The 21281-nt window shown below is 32.0% G+C and overlaps 1 protein-coding gene and 1 non-coding gene across 2 annotated transcripts; both read left to right on the top strand.

Annotated features, from left to right (window-relative positions):
* The first annotated feature begins 1436 nt into the window (after positions 1 to 1436).
* LOC139895242 (small nucleolar RNA R71) lies at positions 1437 to 1543 on the top strand. The gene has a single exon (XR_011775703.1). It is a non-coding gene; the product is annotated as a small nucleolar RNA R71 (small nucleolar RNA).
* Positions 1544 to 16137: 14594 nt separating this feature from the next.
* LOC139889552 (trihelix transcription factor PTL-like) lies at positions 16138 to 17647 on the top strand. The gene is made up of 2 exons (XM_071872497.1): positions 16138 to 16541; positions 16735 to 17647. Exons 1-2 carry the CDS (start codon positions 16138 to 16140, stop codon positions 17645 to 17647), a joined length of 1317 nt encoding a protein of 438 aa, XP_071728598.1.
* The last annotated feature ends 3634 nt before the right edge of the window (positions 17648 to 21281 follow it).

Genomic DNA, 21281 nt, shown 5'->3' with positions numbered 1-21281 from the left:
CTGAGAATACATGCGACTGTTTATAAATACTGAAAATACTAGATTTATATGCGTGAGTTTCATAAGGTCCCTTTTACTCTCTACATTTTTGGGCTGAGAATACATGCAAATGCTTTATTAACCGATATACAATATTTATATGTGTGAGTTTCATTTGCTCCCTTTTTAATTGCTTTTGCAATATATATTTTTGGGCTGAGAATACATGCACTTTATTTTAAACGCAATGGATACAAGTACATACTAAATTCTACACCGAGTTTGAACCGAAAATCCCTTAGCTTTGGTAACTAGTAGCTGCCAGTTATAAGAACTGGTGGGCGCGAATAGTTGTATATGGATCCATAGGGCTTGACATCCCCGTCCGAGCTAGAGCACTAGCCTTTTAATGGACGTATGCTATTTGAGAAGCGTACACGTTGGTTTGCGTGTATTATTAAGATGATTATACAAAGGGTACAAATTATATATACGTTAAAGTTTAGTTACCAGGGTGCTCAACTTTGTAGAACCGATTGATAAACGTTTCGGATGAAACAACTGAAATCTTGTGATCCACTTTTATATAATCTATTGATAAACATTTCTGGATGAAACAACTGAAATCTTGTGATCCACTTTTATATAATCTATTGATAAACATTTCTGGATGAAACAACTAAAATCTTGTGATCCACTTTTATATACAGATTATACGAAACACTAAAACTATGAACTCACCAACCTTTGTGTTGACACTTGTTAGCATGTTTATTCTCAGGTTTCCTAGAAGTCTTCCGCTGTTTGCTTAGATGTTAGACAAGCTATGTGCATGGAGTCTTGCATGACATATTTTTCAAGGAAACGTTGCATTCACCAAATCATCACCATGTATCTTATTTTGACTGCATGGTCAATGGAAGTACTGTTGTAAACTATTATTTATGGTGATTGTCTATATGTAGAAATCATTAGATGTCGAAAACCTTTGATTTAAATATTCATTTATGGTGTGCCTTTTCAAAAGAATGCAATGTTTACAAAACGTATCATAGAGGTCAAATACCTCGCAATGAAATCAATGAATGACGTGTTCGTCCATATGGATTTGGAGCGATCGTCACACTTTTCCTAAATGGAGACCACCACAGTATTCACAACCTACCTTCATACTATGAATTTCCTTGATGATTTTGTCCATATTTCGAGCAACACCGTCTATTTTCACACTTAGGGAACTAAGGTCATCATAAGCACCGGCGCTATGGACTTGAGCATTACGAGTAATTGGTCATTCTTGATGCCACTCATGAGAATAATCGGCTAGCTTCTCGATTATCTCATAAGCCTCTTGCTCGGTTTTGTCCATGAGTGAACCTCCGGCCGCTTGATCAATGGAAATTCGGGTTGCAACATCACAACCCTTGTAAAAGATTTGGACTTTTTAGAAGGTATCCAAACCATGATTTGGACAACCTCTTAGCATTTTAGAAAATCGATTCCATGCTTCGTACAAGGTTTCCATCGGCTTTTGACAAAATTGGGTAATTTCTTGTTGGAGTCTCGCGGACTTAGAAGCTGGAAAATATTTCTTAAGAAATTTTTCCAACATACCATCCCAAGTTTCTATCGTAGCCTCGGCCAATGAATCTAACCAACTTCGTGCTTTCCCGTGGAGTGTCCATGGGAAAAGTCTTAAAAATATGACCTGATCAGTGTCTGGTTTAAGTTTGAATAGAAGACATATCTCTTGAAAAAGACGAATATGTTCGTTTGCATCTTCATTCGGACCACCACCAAATTGACACCTGTTGTTAATCATTTGGAGAATAGGTCCTTTTATTTCAAATTTTTCCTCACCTGTGGGCGGAGTAATGGCACTACCTTGTCCGATTCGGGTTGCTTTCATCTTGGCCGCCATTGATTGTCTTGGTACCACCTGCCTTGCCTCTCCTTCCATTTCAAAATTTGGAGGATGAACGGTTTCACCAAATTCAGAGTATCTTCGCTTGGTTGTACTTGATTCTGAATCAAAAGTTTCTTGCTTTGATGAAGATTCAAAAAGTTCAAGTACTTCTTTTGGGATCCTACCAAGCTTTCTATCAGGTTCCTTAAGCGGTGTAAGTAATGGAGAATCTGAACTTCGGGTATGTGGCATATGCAACCTAAAATCTGTCAATCACACAACTAACAAAACTATTAAATGCACCGATTCTACAAAATTAAAATCAAAGACTATTAATAATTTAAGATAATTAAGAAACTACTTAATCACAAATTAGTTAACAATTCTATTTGAACACAAAACTGTCCCCGGTAGCGGCGCCAAAAACTTGATGTGTGAAACGTGGTATATGAATTGTTGTATGAAATAGTATGGAAAAATACCGATTAGAGATTGCTACACACTAACGGGCAGTGTACCCAATCGTGTAGTAGTATAGTAAATGGTAAAATTCGTGTATCGTTCCAAGGACAATATCTAAATCAAATTAGGATTATAAACTAAATTGTGATTAACTAAGAAAATTACAAGTACAAGATATATTTTGGTTTGCCCTTTTACGATGGGCGAATCAAGTGATGAATAAGATTAAAAAGATAATATTTTTGGTATTTTTAGTTTATGAAAACAGAAAGATAGTTTTGATATCAAATTAAAGAAATATGCTCATCTAGACTTTTTACCCTTAATGTTGAATGTTATTTAGGATTAAGATCGGATTGATTGGTTATGCACGAGAACTAATTAATTGGTTCACCAAGAGTAGTCTTGCGTAAACACTCAAACAGGATTACACGACGCAAGTGATGTTCTTGTCATCTAAGACCTCCTATTTGTAATCAACTAATTTAACTAGTTTGAAGACTTGAAGAATGATCAAGTCAATGGTATGTTGTACATGATCCACTCCTATATCAACTAAAGGTTTAACTTAGTTCATTCCCTTGGTCCGGTTAAATGCTCAATTCACCCAACCCAAATAATTAACTAAGTGTTATAATAAGATCCATATAAACGTCACTAGATAAGGCAAATTACTAACACATTTTAATTGATGGAACTAGGTAGTTGAAAGTGTGTATAACAGATTCTAAGGAATTGGTCATTCTCCTAAATAATTACACATACTAATTAAGGTATTCCAAAGTATCTATAAGAGTCGTTCTTACATTCTTATGTAAATTAGCCATTTGAACTCAACTTATCCCTTTTAGTAAAAGACGGATAAACACATGTGACTAGGTGTAAATCAGTACATTAACTTAACAAGATGATGTTTCTTAATCAAATGAACATATCAACTAGTTGAATCGAAAGGATTAAACTTAACAAGAATGGTTCTTGTATTCAAACATCAAACTATCGTACATAATAACAATCAATCAATAGTAAACATTCAACATCTCGGTTATTTATCTAGATGAACATAAAATGGACTAGCCAACAATCATGCTTGAAAACTTAAACACAACAGTAACAAAGATAGAATTCATTGTAAATACAAGATTAACCTTTTAGGAGTAATCTTGAATGAAGCTCTTGAATGATCTTGGATTCTTCAATGATTTGAGTGCTTAGATGCACTTTGAGAAGCCCAAGAACTGCTTTGAATCGTATGTTTTCGTCTCTGAACAGAAAGGAAACTAGTGTCCTTGAAATGAAACTGGAAATGGAATTAAATAAGCTGAACAGTTGGTGAAAAGCACTGTGCGCGGCGCGCACAGTAAGGGTGCGCTGAGCGCACTCTTCACCTAACCCACTTTTTCTTTACAGCTCGACATCGCACGTTCAAATCTTCTTTTTTGGTAAAAGTGCGCGGAGGGGTGCGCTGAGCGCACTACTGTGCGCTGAGCGCACTATTGTGCGCGGCGCGCACTAGGCTTGGCGCACTTTGGTTTTGGCCAAGAAATCTTCTGATCAAAATTATGCAATGTGCGCTGAGCGCACACTTTGTGGTGCACTGAGCGCACCCTTCTGTCTTTGGCTCTCTGGTCTTGTTTTTGATCTCTGAGTTGTATCATACATAATCTTCCATATTTCTTCAAGTTTACAATGATTCTAGACTATGTTACAATAATATGAAATACAAACGGAATTACTATGTTTACATATGAAATAAAAAACAATAGGACGCGATATTACGACTAAAGATATGACTAATTTGTGTAATATCAGTATTATATATATATTTTCATACTACTAATTTAAAGAGTTTTTGAACAATATATATGTTACTATTTAAACGACGTAATTAACTTATGTTAAAATGTATTTACATATAATGTATTACGAGTGTAAATACATCCTTACAAGTATTAAATACACTTTATAATATACCAATACATATAAAGGATAGCTATACTCGTATTTTCATTCAATTTCCTCAAGAATTCTACTCGCATTCTTATGGTATTTTTACCCGTATTATACACAGCTTCTAGAAGTATTTACTATTGGTATATACCAATAGAAATCTGCAATTATTTGTGTAATATGTCATCCATGACCTAATCAATTTAATATGTCATCCATGACTTAATATATTTTAACTTATCTTAGATATTTTCACTAAAAACTAAATTTTCAAGCCTATAAATAAGCACCATTTCTAACTCATTTTTACACATTCATTTTCCAAATTTTACTTCTAATTTTTACACACACTTGTAAGAACTCTCTCAAGTTTTGTTCTACTACTTCTTTCCAGCAACTTTACATTCTAAACTTGAGGTAAAAACTCTACTTCAACTCTTGTTCAATTCATATGTCTATAGCAATCTATATAAGAGTTTATAAACTAAAAAATAGTTTAGTTAATTCTAAACTTATTCGCAAACAAAGTTAATACTTCTAACTTGAATTTTAAAAACAACTTAACACATGTTTTATATCTATATGATATACTAACTTAATGAGTTAAAACTTGGAAACACGAAGAACACCGTAAAACCGGACATACGCCGTCGTAGTAAAACCGGGGGCTGTTTTGGGTTGGATAATTAAAAACTATCATAATATTTGATTTAAAAGTTGTTCTTCTGGGAAAATGATATTTCATATGAACATGATACTATATCCAAAAATCATTGTTAAACTCAAAATTGAAGTATGTTTTTCAAAATGGTCATCAAGATGTCGTTCTTTCGACGGAAATGACTACCTCTTTCAAGTATAGATTATAACTTATAACTTTGACTATAAACCACCACTTTTTCAGTTTAGTTTCAAAAATTACAGTTCGTTATGAAACCATAGCAATTTGATTCACTCAAAATGGATTTATAACGAAGAAATTATGGGCAAAACAATATTTGTTAGAAATGGATAATTTGATTACGGGATTGATTCATTAAAATCTATACTAACCATATCCTAGCTAACTTTTCTTGTATTATACATGTATTCTAACATGTCATGGTTACACAATACGTCGGATAAATCAAAGACACCACATACACAATACGTGTAACTACACTAGCGGTATTGTGGGTCATGATTGAGTCTTATACAACACGTGTATACTATGTACTACTAACTGTGGACTACTAACTGTGGACTACTAATTGTGGACTACTAACATTGAACTGCTAACTTGACAACTTAAACAATCACACGTGATTGAAAATATAAACTTAAACAATCACACGTGATTGAAAATATGAACTTACACAATCACATGTGATTGAAGATATGATATGAATAATAGTTGTATTACATTTTGATATACATATATATTTGTTACAGGTTCGTGAATCCAAGGACGACGGCCATATTTTTAATAAGTTGAAAACTTATTTTTAATATACTTTTACTACCGTGAGTATATAGTCCCATTTTTAAATCTAAAAATATTTTGGGATGAGAATACATGCATTTTATGTTTTATGCCATGGACACAAGTACTTAAAATATATTCTACGTTGAGTTGTACCACATTGCATATCTTCCCTAATAGCTTGGTAACTAATATTTACATGTTGTAAAACATGTAAGCGCGAATCCTATTGATAGATTTATCGGGTTTGACAACCCCAACCGGGCTAGTCGCTCTAGTATCGTAAACGGTTGCATAGTACTTCATTTTTACTATACTTGGTACAGTGTAGGGAGATTTCATAATAAAGGGAATATGCTACATTAATGGTTAAGTATGGTTACCAAAGCGCTCAACAACTTATAGAATACTTTTATACACTTGCGAGTGTACATATATTTATAACTATGAAATCTTGTGGTCTATATTTATATCGATGCAAAACCTATATATCTCACCAACCTTTGTGTTGACTATTTAAGCATGTTTATTCTCAGGTCCTTAAGAAAGTCTTCCACTGTTGCATTATCTGAGCAAGCTGTGCATGGAGTCTCATGCTTTTAATTAAATAAAGTGTTGCATTCAATAAAACCTTTGTCATGTATTATATTTGACTGTTATATCACGTGTGTAGTATTTGAAAACTGATGTATTATGGAGATTATTCCTTAAATAATCATCCAATTGTTTTAAACATGCGTTATGTATAATAATAGTGTGCTCTTTATGAAACGAATGCAATATTTTCTAAAACGTATCATATAGAGGTCAAATACCTCGCTATGGGACCAATGAATAACGTACCACATTTATAGTAATATGGACGAGTCGTTTCAGTTGGCATCAGAGCGGTGGTCTTAGCGAACCAGGTCTTGCATTAGTGCGTCTGACTGATAGTTGTTAGGATGCATTAGTGGGTCTGGACTTCGACCTTAGCTGTATGTCAAAAGTTTTGCTAATCAATTTTTGTCAGAAATTACCTGTTTATCATCTTATATCTAGACGTATCTTACTACATTCATTGCATAGATAGTGTATAGACAAATTCATATCTTTGCATATCTATTACAGTAAACTTTGTCTGATATCTTTCGAAAAATCCTCCGTAACTTATGGGATTCTGGTATTATAAATACATATGTAAATTATGTATTGAGGAATACCAAACTAGTCTTATAATTTATTTCATTTCAAAAATCTTTTCCCTACTCTGTACGAGATGGATCCTTCAACTGGTTCAAGTTCATCGGATTCCGACAGCTATTCCGATATGGATATTTACCTGAGCCCTGAAAGCAGTGTAACCGGAATGGATCAACCTATTAGCCATCATCTATTCTGGATGGATTGGGGATGGGTTCGTAGCCGACTCAGTCAATAGAGATGAGAAGAAGGCAATCCTTTTCACCCACCAAATTTCCCTCTCGGCGAAGAACCTGAAGCACTTACCGGCGAACCAGTCCGAAACACCATTTTCACCCTCATTTCTAGAGTATCTCGCCACGATTATATATTAACTAAACTTCTAGATCTTATTCATCCTCTCGTTCCAACCGCCAATCATCCCGGTGTATCAGAAGAAGTCAACGAGCTTCGCGCTAGAATGGTGGCTTTAGAGAATATGATGCAGAACTTACAAGCATCACAAGCCCCACAAGCACCAACTGCACCACCTGCATCCACACCAATGGTACCATTACCACCACAAACAACATCCGCATCGCAAGCCCCAGCATCACAATCTGTCCCACGAGAATCAACGTCATACGCCCTGTAAATATCAAGGAATACCAACAACATCAAACGATGAAGTATTGATTCATAACTTCATCGGAGAAATATTCTACGGTGATTATGTAATCTCTAAAGTTTTAGAGATTATTTATTCTAATCATAACCGTAAATCAAGATGAGTGGATGGATAGAGATGATAGATGGGAGAATAGAAACCCTGACTTGAATGGTGCGTGTGTTACAAAATAGACTTGTTATACAAGCAGCACCAGCAGTACTGACAGCATAACCAGCACCAGCAGCACCTACAACATCACAAGCTCCGCCAGTTTCATAATCACCGACATCATCACAAATCAAGAACGAGCATATTGTATCAACGAGTTATGAAGTATTAACTCATTCCCTCTGAAAAAAATTTATATGTATATTTTATATATATATATATATATATATATATATATATATATATATATATATATATATATATATATATATATATATATATATATATATATATATATATATATATATATATATATATATATATGAGTTTTTTAAACCACAATATATCTTTTCGTACTAAGCTATTAGGTGTGAATGTTAAAGGGTAGATACTACTCGGTTAATTCATATTACTAATATGCTATGATGTACATCCTTCGTTATTGACTTAACAATCATTAATTATAATCTATGCTTCAACTCAATAGATTCCATTTCATAATAAACCAAGTGTATTGTTCGAGAACATGTTTGATTTTACACTTTCATCTTCGATGTACTCGAAACTTTCTGGAAAACATCATTCGTGCTTTACAAAATTCACAAGAACTCCACAAACATCAACATCATTCACCGAAGAAATGTCAATAAGAATAAATAATGAAGTATTGACTACATTAGTGAAATACTCCGCGAAGATTATGTAATCTCTAATGTTTTAGAGATTATTCATTCCTAGTTCCAGCCGAAAATCAAATGAGTTTAATATTATATTAACTCATTAAATCTATGTTACATCTGCAGAAAATACACACACACACACACACACACATATATATATATATATATATATATATATATATATATATATATATATTCATAAAGGCTGTAATAAAAGTTCTCTTGTACAAAATATTACTTGTGAAACTTTTAACGGGTAGGTAATACCCGAGAGATATATAAATTCACAATTAATATGTTACGTTCTTCGATTCTGATTCAGAAAATCATCAACTATACTCACTACTTTCACAACGATATACATTCTTTTATAGAAATCAAAACAACCATTCTCATCCAAATTTGATTACATATTCTGATTTTGACAAATCAAAATTTAAGTCAAGATTTAGCAGAAGACATCACTCTTAGATCCCTACAATTTTCAAAGCTATACTTTGACTTCAAAACTGTGATAGAACATCACTTCTATTCATAAAACTCGGAAAAATATTCATGTCGTCCAAAACTCTAGAACATCATATGTATATTGACAATTACAATATGCGTTTAAACCCTTCATGAGTCTTGAAAACACCTCAATTAAGAAACAATCGAGAAGATGATCCAACAACACGTTATCTATGAAAAGAAGAACTTATGCATACAGTCATACACCTGGAAAACTGCCGGAACCCAAATAGAAGTTTAACACGTATCCGTGTCAGATCCTTTGGCATTTATTACCAAAAATAACTTTTCAATCCATTTTCAAAGTAGACAGTTTTGTCATAGCTCCAGCAAATCAACTTCAATTTTTCATTCGAATAAGCCTTATTATAACGATTACCCCTTCATCATTGTTACCGGGGAACCTTTTATATCTCGCCACATTAGCAGTAAACTTACCAACAACTTCATTGATCTTTGACCTTCCGAAAAATCATTATACTCATTGAAACTGTATCATGTACACATCCACATCTTGTAACAATAATTGCCATACCAACTACCAGGAATTAGCAATCAGTATTTCGAATCTCGCAACGTTTCTACTTCAACATTTATATGCATACCTATAACAATTATCTCTTAGAATTATGATCTTCCATTCTGAAATTCTTAAAAGCGCCCAACCTACGAATCAGTTCTCGAAATTTTGAAAAATGCTGATGAAGCAGCAAAAACTGTAAACGACCTTAACAGCCAAAAGTTTGATGATAAAGAATAGTGCGTTGGCAAAGCTCAGAAAAGAGAAGGTTTGGAACTGGAAAACCGATTGAGCAAACCATGAAGGAAGCTGTGGACAAATCACAAAGACTAAACCTGCCTTCAAAGAATCCAAATGATTCAGTGTCTGCTGAAGTCATTAACGAATACCTTGCTCCTGACTCTAAACCTTTGCGGACAAATCTTCTTCATCACCTTTCGATCTTAGAAATTCTAAGATATCATCGTATCTTTCATTATAAATATCCTCGATATTTCTGAAGATATTTCCGTAACTATTATTATCTGAAATTATTCATTTCTACACGCTATCTGTGTTATATCATAAAAGAAACTGTTTTAATTTCTAAATTCTGAAGAAAAAAAAATCGAATTTAAAATATGAATGTTTTTGAAGTAGTGTTGGGGACTGAAGCATGAGTTAGTATAATATAACGACACTTGATCAACGTGATTACATTACAGTAAGTCATGATGAGTTTCTAATGGAACATGATGATTCACAGACCATACCGTCATCATGTGCCATGTTACATAACTTTTTCATTCTATTTAACCTATAGAATTATCAAGAAAATATTTTTTCTTGATGATTCGGTCTTTTCCGTAATTTTCTGGTAATTTAACAAGTCAGATCGTGCTATTACCATTTCTTTCTTAGAACATTAGTATTGTTCATCCGAAGCTTCATACCTACGAATTCTGGACCATTACTCGCTTGACTTGAAGTCGGGAAGAGGAGACAAAAGCATGGAACTCTTAAATATAAAAGAAAATATAAAGCCCGACAAGAATACATAAATTACAAATTGTGCATATCAATACGTATTGCAACATAAAGGCACGGGAGAATTAAAAACACTATAACCCCAAGGTAATAGTAAAAGTAAATAAATTCCTCCGGTGGTAGATGAAAAAGAAGAATGACAGATATGAAAGTTAGGAGTATATCAAGAATCAGAACTGGATGGAGCATATTGACGAATGTTTTGGAAGTATGAATTAAGGAAGAAAGTATAGAAGATGAGAGATGTGGAAATAAGGAAACGAAGTGGGTGTTAATTTATAGCGAAATATCAGACATAGCAATCAAGGCAGATTACGCACCTAATCGAAGAAAATTCTAATTTCCTTAATTACCGAAGAATCAAATCTTATTAAGATTACAAAGATTTTCTTTAATCCGGAAATCAACCGTGACGACGTCAAAATTTAAGACGAATCTTTACTTTCCTCATTTCACTATTTTGCGATAGCTTCACTCATACACTTCACATAATCGAATTGTTTTATCCATATTACTCACTGATGATAAAACTCTAATTTTCAACTCGTATTCATCATGAAAACATACTTATTGTCAGCCATGACGATCTCGATCAAATTTCGGGACGAAATTTCTTTAACGGGTAGGTACTGTAATAACCCGGATTTTTCTGACTACTTGATTATACTATTTACATGATTTAATTATTCCGACTTGATAAGCAATGAATTTTAATAAGTCTTAAACCTCCGGAAAGAGTTTTACACAAGCTTTTGGTCACCCTTTTATTCCGACGATTCATGAACGTCATAACTTGATTTAATTGTTTAATTGTTTAAATATTGTGTATATATATGGATTTATATATATTTAACTTGAAAATATGATAATTAAATATCTCATTATGTATATTAACAAAGTATTATATATATGTTTTCATACTACTAATTTAAAGAGTTTTTGAACAATATATATGTTACTATTTAAACGACGTAATTAACTTATGTTAAAATGTATTTACATATAATGTATTACGAGTGTAAATACACCCTTACAAGTATTAAATACACTTTATAATATACCAATACATATAAAGGATAGCTATACTCGTATTTCCGTTCAATTTCCTCAAGAATTCTACTCGCATTCATACGGTATTTTTACCCGTATTATACACAGCTTCTAGAAGTATTTACTATTGGTATATACCAATAGAAATCTGCAATTATTTGTGTAATATGTCATCCATGACCTAATCAATTTAATATGTTATCCATGACTTAATATATTTTAACTTATCTTAGATATTTTCACTAAAAACCAAATTTTCAAGCCTATAAATAAGCACCATTTCTAACTCATTTTTACACATTCATTTTCCAAATTGTACTTCCAATTTTCACACACACTTGTAAGAACTCTCTCAAGTTTTGTTCTACTACTTCTTTCCAGTAACTTTACATTCTAAACTTGAGGTAAAAACTCTAATTCAACTCTTGTTCAATTCATATGTCTATAGCTATCTATATAAGAGTTTATAAACTAGAACATAGTTTAGTTAATTCAAAACTTGTTCGCAAACAAAGTTAATCCTTCTAACTTGACTTTTAAAAACAACTTAACACATGTTTTATATCTATATGATATACTAACTTAATGAGTTAAAACTTGGAAACACGAAGAACACCGTAAAATCGGACATACGCCGTCGTAAAATCGGACATAAAATCGGTCATCAAGATGTCGTTCTTTCGACGGAAATGACTACCTCTTTCAAATATGGATTATAACTTGTAACTCCGACTATAAACCACCACTTTTTCAGTTTAGTTTCACAAATTATAGTTCGTTATGAAACCATAGCAATTTGATTCACTCAAAACGGATTTATAACGAAGAAATTATGGGCAAAACAATATTGGTTAGAAATGGATAATTTGATTACGGGATTGATTCATTAAAATCTATACTAACCATATCCTAGCTAACTTTTCTTGTATTATACATGTATTCTAACATGTCATGGTTACACAATACGTCGGATAAATCAAAAGACACCACATACACAATACGTGTAACTACAATAGCGGTATTGTGGGCCATGATTGAGTCTTATACAACACGTGTATACTATATACTACTAACTGTGGACTACTAACTGTAGACTACTAATTGTGGACTACTAACGTTGGACTTCTAACTTGACAACTTAAACAATCACACATGATTGAAAATATAAACTTAAACAATCACACGTGATTGAAAATATGAACTTAAACAATCACATGTGATTGAAGATATGATATGAATAATAGTTGTATTACATTTTGATATACATATATATTTGTTACAGGTTCGTGAATCCAAGGACGACGACCGTATTTTTAATAAGTTGAAAACTTATTATTAATATACTTTTACTACCGTGAGTATATAGTCCCATTTTTAAACTCTAAAAATATTTTGGGATGAGAATACATGCATTTTATGTTTTACGCCATGGACACAAGTACTTAAAATATATTCTACGTTGAGTTGTACCACATTGCATATCTTCCCTAATAGCTTGGTAACTAATATTTACATGTTGTAAGAACATGTAAGCGCGAATCCTATTGATAGATCTATCGGGTTTGACAACCCCAACCGGGCTAGTCGCTCTAGTATCGTAAACAGTTGCATAGTACTTCGTTTTTACTACACTTGGTACAGTGTAGGTAGATTTCATAATAAAGGGAATATGCTACATTAATGGTTAAGTATGGTTACCGAAGCGCTCAACAACTTATAGAATACTTTTATACACTTGCGAGTGTACATATATTTATAACTGTGAAATCTTGTGGTCTATATTTATATCGATGCTAAACCTATATATCTCACCAACCTTTGTGTTGACTAGTTAAGCATGTTTATTCTCAGGTCCTTAAGAAAGTCTTCCGCTGTTGCATTATCTGAGCAAGTTGTGCATGGAGTCTCATGCTTTTAATTAAATAAAGTGTTGCATTCAATAAAACATTTGTCATGTATTATATTTGACTGTTATGTCACGTGTGTAGTATTTGAAAACCGATGTATTATGGGTATTATTCCTTAAATAATTGCCCAATTGTTTAAAACATGCATTATGTATAATAATAGTGTGCTTTTTATGAAACGAATGCAATATTTTCTAAAACGTATCATATAGAGGTCAAATACCTCGCTATGGGACCAATGAATAACGTACCACGTTTATAGTAATATAGACGAGTCGTTTCGTCGAGGCTCCGTTTCGAATATAACTTAATGCGTTTAGTTCCTAAAAATATTTCGTGTTTGATGGTTATGTCGGTGATACATAACTCGAGTCCAACTAAGAGATAAAATTCGTCAAACATTTAGATGGGTTTAGTGGAGGGTTTAATGAAAAATAGAGAAGTTACCATTTGACCTTTTGAAGTTTACATTTGCATCCCTGTAAAGTTTAAAAATTTTCCAATAGTAGTTTTCGTTTCGCCTCCTAAACTAAGGTTAAAACTTAAAAAATGACAATAATATATATATATATATATATATATATATAGGGAGAAGATCCGGTGAGAACTTTTTTAGTGTGAGAACTCTATGAACTCCAAATACACTGAAATTCGAGGAAAAAATGTGCACGGGCGAGCAAAAAAAAAAGAAATTCGAGAAAAAATCAAAAACACGGACGAACAAAAAATTCATAGTCGAGCAGAAAAAAAAAATTTGTTCGAATTTCAAAATGTAGAACACATTTTTGTTCGAATATCAGTATTTTTGTTCGACTACCCGTGTGTTCTACATTTTTTTTCGACTATCAAAAATGTAGAACACAAAATTGTTCGCCCGTCCTTTTTTTGTTCGAATATCACTTTTTTGTTCGCTCTTGTCCCATTTTTTGCTCTAATTGCTCTTTTTTTGTTCGTTCGTGTCCTATTTTTGCTTGAATTTCCCTTTTTGCTTGAAATTCAATGTATTTTTGAGTTCTCAGGGTTTTTCACACAAATATATTACTCTGTAATATATATATACTCGTAATATGGTGTGATATATATAACGGTCTATGAACTGTGCGGGATGTATGTTTAAAATGGTGGTAATGAATGGATGGTTGCGCGACTATCGGATCGTGTCTGCTCACAAAAAGTTATTTGCACTGTTCTCACTTATATAATTACTCAATTTCAATTCTTAATATGTTTTATATTACTGTAATTAACTACCGAGTATTATTACTATTTACTACTATAATTATTATTTAAGGATGTTTTTGTTTACCATTTAATTAAATGGTTCAACGTTAAATATTATAACTCAACATTTATTGCGTTTATTTTATAACATCTAAATGACATATATATTACTGAATGATTAAGAATTAAGTGTTGAATTATTAAGTGTTAAAATACTTTCTTAATCATTATGTACCTGAATTTTATATAATATTCAACTTAAATTATAATCTGAATACTTATCACACAAATATATTGAATTTTTTATTCGTTTAAAACATTAATAATATAATTTTACATTATTCATATTATTAATTCAAAATGAATACTAAACATCTTATTTTCATTAAGAATCAAATTCATTCAGAATGAGTTACTCATCGTCTAATTATTCAGTTTTATTAAAAGCAACCATTAAATTTATACTTTAATCTCTAAATATGTGTCTCGATAAGTAATTCGATGTCAACAATTGGAGATGGAAAAAAGTAACTTAAACTATACACTACTTAAGAAAATTTAATTAAAATATTTCAATAAAAACATGTAACTTAATGTAACTCATTACAAATATAATATTAATTTCTTCTCATTACAACTTTTTATGCATAATTTTAAAAAAGTTCATTAATTTTCACCAATTAAAAATCTTCTCACTTCAAAATAATCTCTTTGGATTGATTTATATACAAACTGTCGCGCAAAAAAGAATAAACTTTTATAACCAAAGTTCATAAAAAAAGATGAAACCCCTCAAAACTTGCAAACTATCAAACTACCGAGCTAAATTAAAACTATTTGTATAATAACACACTAATTAAGTGGCTAGATTCTATAGTATACCACTCCGTATTTCACTAGATCAACAAAAACAAAACAAAAAAAACATAAGTCTTGCTACAACATATGTACTTCAATTCCTTGTATAATCAAACCATATTGCATCTTGACAGAATTTAACATTACTAAACCTACTGCATGAGATGTCTACGCGGGCCACGCCGTTTAAAATGGAGCAATGGTGCTTGACTTGAGGCGTGGGATGGAAGATCGTGGGAAAGCCACATCAAAATTATTGAGTGTGAGTTTCAATTTTGTTATTTTATATTATTTTAAAAATATTAGTTTCTCCCCTTTTAATACTTTATCAATATCAATTACTATATGTTAACATATCATTATAATATTCTTCACCTATATCAAAAATTTACGCCACCCCCACGCCCTACCCAGCCCATTACAAATGATCTAAGTATGTCATGATACAACAAATTAGTGCGCATACGAAAACATACACACACATACACTATATATATATATATATATATATATATATAAACAAGTATTATAAAAAGGGCTTCATATCCATGATCCATCCCTTTTATCTAACCCTATTTCAAGAAAGACTCGAGAAACCACAAACGACATGGACCATAACCGATACGGTCAACCCACGTTCACCACCGGCAATAACCCAAGTCTCCATTTTCACTCAACAATTCCCTCACTAGTCTCCGATGTACCATTTGTCATGCACAATGTACTAAACCCTAATCCAACACTACTACCTCATAATTTTCATGATACTACCACCGCTTCTTCTCCACCACCGCCGACTACGTATTCACCTCAAACCGGATGGAACGGCTGCTTTACCGGTGGGATCAACTTGAACCAAGGTACAAACAACTATGCACAAAGTACTACTACCATTAGATGGCCAAGACAAGAAACACTTACACTTCTTGAGATCAGATCTCGGCTTGACCATTGTTTTAAAGAGGCTACTTCTTCAAATCATAAAGCCCCTTTATGGGATGAAATCTCTAGGTATATATGTTAATTAATATTAACAATAATAATAATTATTATTATATTATTATATTTATATATACTCTAGTAATTATACCTCCACTAAGGTAGAGAGACTGCTTTAGGAAAGTGTTGTCGTTAACATATATTATGTGTTGATTTATAATCCTTTTGACTTATATTTTTTTTTTTTTTTATGATGATGATGTAGGATAATGAACGATGAATATGGGTACCAAAGAAGTGGCAGAAAATGCAAAGAAAAGTTTGAGAATTTATACAAGTATTATAAGAAGACTAAAGAGGGTAAAGTTGGTAAAAATGATGGCAAACACTATCGATTTTTTCGACAGCTTGATGCTCTTTTTGGAGATCATCAGAATACGAATACAAATGTCGTTGTTGATCCAAGTAGTCAATCGAATAATTCTTCTGAATATGGTAACCCATCTAATGAAAAGAGCCAAAGTTGTGATTATAAGTTCCAAAAGAAGGATTTAATAGCTACAATTGAGGAGTCAATCGAGTTACACTTGAGTAAACTAATGGTTAAACAAGAAGAATGGAGCAAAAAGATTATGTGCACAATTGAGCATAAAGAGAAAGAAAGGATGGTTTTAGAGGAAGAGTGTAGAAAACAAGAATGGGCTAGATTGGATCAAGAATATGAAGCTTGGGCTAGCCATGTAGCTCGTATTAAAAGCCGTGATAAATCTTTACTTGAATCTTTACAAACCCTAATTAGGGTTAGATCGATTGGGCCAAGTTGTTATAGAAACGTGAATTCGAAAGAAAATGTGTGTTTGAGTGATCAAGATAAATGTAAAGGCTGGAATGAACATGAGATATCTAGCTTAATTCATATTCGAGCAAGCAAAGAATGCAAATTTCAAGATGTTGATCAAGAACATGAAACACAAATTTGGGAGGAAGTAGGTTTTGAATTGTCATTATTGGGATACAATCGAAGTGTAGATGATTGTAAGGCAACTTGGGATAAGATTTGTGTCGACTTTAATACAACGAAGTTGAATTGTGAGAGTTCGAGTAAAGATGCTTCTTCAAAAACTAGCAAGGGCAATGCGATGAACGTCGATGGCGAACGGTCATGGGGAACTATGTAAACCAGGTGGGTTAATGATCTTAATTTGTTGAATTCAATTTGCCTAGAGAAGTTAATAGGACGTCTATGTAAAACATTAATGTAGAATAAGGTTTAATAAAGGTTTGACAAATTAAAATGATTAGTTATTTAGATTTAGATTCAAACAAAATTAATTATGACAAATTTATTTGAGCGATCATGCGTTAATCATGTATTTGTGCATGTTGGGCTTGATAGATAGATATATTATACAGGATGATTCAAAACAAAATTCTAATGATCATGACTTAATTTAATAAAAGTTTTTTATAAGGTTTTTTCTGTACGTGCATGATTTAGTTTAATATGTCTAGATAAATGAAGTACTTAAATACAAAATCAATAATTTCAGCAAACCCTAATCTAGATTAGACGACGGGCCTAAGTTTTAAACATCAAATTTATTTGACAGACTACCTAATCTTTCTACTAATTTTAATTTTAAATACTGCATCCGGCCCATATTATTGTCATCGGACTTATAAAATAATCAGTTTTAAATATGTCATCATTAGAATTTACTTTTTGTTTACATTTTAGTTTTATCTTTTATTTTTTACTTGTCGTTAAAATTTACTTTTTGTTTACATTTTAGTTTTATAGTTTATTTTTTATCTATCATTTTATCTTATATACATACTTTAAAGATATATAAAAGAATTTTATCATTTTATTTTTATTAATTTATGAATGTTGCCAATTAATTTGATATAACTTAAAAGAAATAAAGAACAATTAAATAGGAACGAGAGAGTAATTAACATATTACATGTGTCAACTCTCCTGCTACGGTTTCTTAGTTTTTATTCATATGTCAAGTTCTAGAATCAATCAGTATGATAAATAAGGTAAAATATTAGGAGTATATATCATTACTCACATATAAATGAACAATCTTTTCGATTATAGACTATGATATTATTTAATGATTTATTTTACAACTACTTAACTTCTAAATGTCGTACATTATTGTATAAAGCGGTTAATGTTGATTTTAAATGGTAGTTATTAAAATTGAAAAGTCGTAAAGAATGTTGTTACAAAAATTCATCACTTTTAAATTATATACCAATCTTGTTATCTTGTTAGCAATATGTATAAGGGTAATTTTTTCTCATGCTTCTCTAGTCATCTTTTGATCAATTCTACGTACTTTTAAACAGATTTATTAATTTTCTCACATGAATTACACATCTATCTATTCTATCTATAGTATCTATTAAATTCCTAACTTGATGATGTCATAAAAAAACAATTTCTAAAATTAAAAATAATTCAAAAATAAAAAGAAAAATTATGAGACATTCATGATGATGTCATTATTAATAAAAATATAAATATTTAATTATTAAGCAAACTTTATTATTATTATTATTATTATTATTATTATTATTATTATTATTATTATTATTATTATTATTATTAAAAATATAAATATTGTATTCTTAAGTAAGTATAGGTTCGTTTTACGGGATTCATTATGTTACATATGTATGTTAAGATAGTTCATTTATTCTGTCCAAATTAAGTACATCAATATGTTTGTAGTTTATCTTAAAAAAATTTGTATGCATACGTTCCACATAAATAGAGACGTGGAGACGAAATTGAGTGTGGAGCAATACATAAGCAATAGAGACGAATTGAGAGTTTTTTTTTTTTTTTTAAAGAAATAGTGATGCTTCTGCAGGGTTGTAAAAAACGGGCCAGACGACTGTCTAGACGGGGTCTAGACGAATGATCCGTTCCGTTTGTACCTGAAACGTTTAAACAACAGAAATCAACCAAAGAACGGTTAAACGACGGTCAAACACGGGTTAAAACGGGTTTTTGCTTTTTCCCCAATTTTTCACGTTTTTTTTTTCAAAATTAAAACTGACAGTACGGTATTACTTAGGGTTTCTTCTCCTTTTATCACGACCTTAGTACTCGACTCCTCGCAAAACTTAGGGTTTTTTCTCTACACCGATTTAGCATGATGACCTGGGGTTTATCTTCTACACCAATTTAGCAGCTACAAAACAAGAGATATTAACAACTAATTCTTCTCAATTTCATTTTATTTCACTATTTCTCACTTACAAATGTATGATTTCTTCTCGATTTTACTTTATCTCTCATTCGTGGTTCCACGGGTCATTAAAAAAATGACTATAACATTTACATTCACTTAATACCTAAAACATATTATTAAACTGTTTTGTATAAATAAACCCGTGATTTCACGGGTCATTTCACTAGTTCTACTATTTTAAATTTCTATTTTACATACATCATCCAAAAATAATCATTTTTGACAATTTTTAAGTAACGCCTGATTATTTGTCACTATTAATGCTATTTAATTATCATTTAAAAAGTCGTCACTAAACGACATTGGTGACCAAACAAATGGTCACTATAGTGACCAATTGAAACGACCCGCAACGCGACCCAAGAATTGTACGAACCGAGTGCCCGTCACAACGCTAGAGACAATCGCCCCTCACAAGCTAAAGCAGTAAAATAATCGGGTATCTCCATGTTAACAACTAAAACCATGGTAGGAGATACGAATTAGCCACCACTTTTAAGCTTATAAATGACCAATACTTTCAATATGTTGCCGATGTGGGACGGGTTGTTACAAACTCCCCCACTTAAATTCATGACGTCCTCGTCAGGCCGAATCATAATCAATACCCAGGATCCATACCCCAATAGATGCAAGAGCATTGTGCCCGTCACACCCCATGAGGATACCCCAGGAGATGCACAAACCGAGTGTCCGTAACACCCCGAGAGGCCTATGGCTCTGATTCCAGATGAAACGACCCGCAAAGCGGCCCCAAGAGTTGTACGAGTCGAGTGCCCATTACAACGCGAGAGACAATCGCCCTTCACAAGCTAAAGCAGTGATCTAACCGGGTATCTCCATGTTAACAACTAAAACCTTGGTAGGAGATACTAATTAGCCACCACTTTTAAGCTTATATTTGACCAATACTTTCAATATGTAGCGAATGTGGGACGGGTAGTTACACCAATTTTAGTATTTGGTCTCTAATAATGTTTTGTGACGGATCCATAGTGACGAGAATGGACGAACATATTTTGGTCACTAACATGACCTAGTAATCAATTTAGTGTTATAAGTGACGAATATGTCTTGTCACTAAAGCTCTTTTTTCTTGTAACGATACGATCATAGTAATATAAACTAATAAAAATGATAGGTATGTAAAATAAGTTTTTGTAAATATATGCAAAAAAAAAAAAAATGTGAAAGACAAAAATAAAATTTAGAGGTGACAATTAATGAAAAATAAATAGATTACACAAGTTATATGTTAAAAGGTGAATTAAATATGCATAAAATGAATTGATGCGTGTTTTAAGTCTGCTTCGATTTTTATTTTATCTTAGTTAATGGTCACCGACTAATTATACATAATACTGATGAGTCTACCATTGTTCAAAATGACATGGCTGTAATTTTGAACCCCTCCGGAGGTAAAATGGTCATTTGGCATTTTTTATATATATTTTTTTAAAGATAACCTTTTTTTTTCCTTCTATTTATAACCTTTTCCTTATTTCCTATTTTAGTTTCTATATTTTATAAACATCCAATT

This window comes from Rutidosis leptorrhynchoides, chromosome 2 (genome assembly GCF_046630445.1).
Source record: "Rutidosis leptorrhynchoides isolate AG116_Rl617_1_P2 chromosome 2, CSIRO_AGI_Rlap_v1, whole genome shotgun sequence".
NCBI classification, from domain to species: domain Eukaryota; kingdom Viridiplantae; phylum Streptophyta; class Magnoliopsida; order Asterales; family Asteraceae; genus Rutidosis; species Rutidosis leptorrhynchoides.
The sequence above is the reverse complement of the archived record's forward strand: the minus strand, read 5'-3'. Positions and strand labels throughout refer to the sequence as shown.

Bases quoted from the DNA above. Each gene is read 5' to 3' on its own strand.
- LOC139889552 (XM_071872497.1), top strand. From the start codon at position 16,138: ATGGACCATAACCGATACGGTCAACCCACGTTCACCACCGGCAATAAC. The intron at 16,542-16,734 runs GTATATATGTTA...ATGATGATGTAG, and splicing joins TTATGGGATGAAATCTCTAG to GATAATGAACGATGAATATG.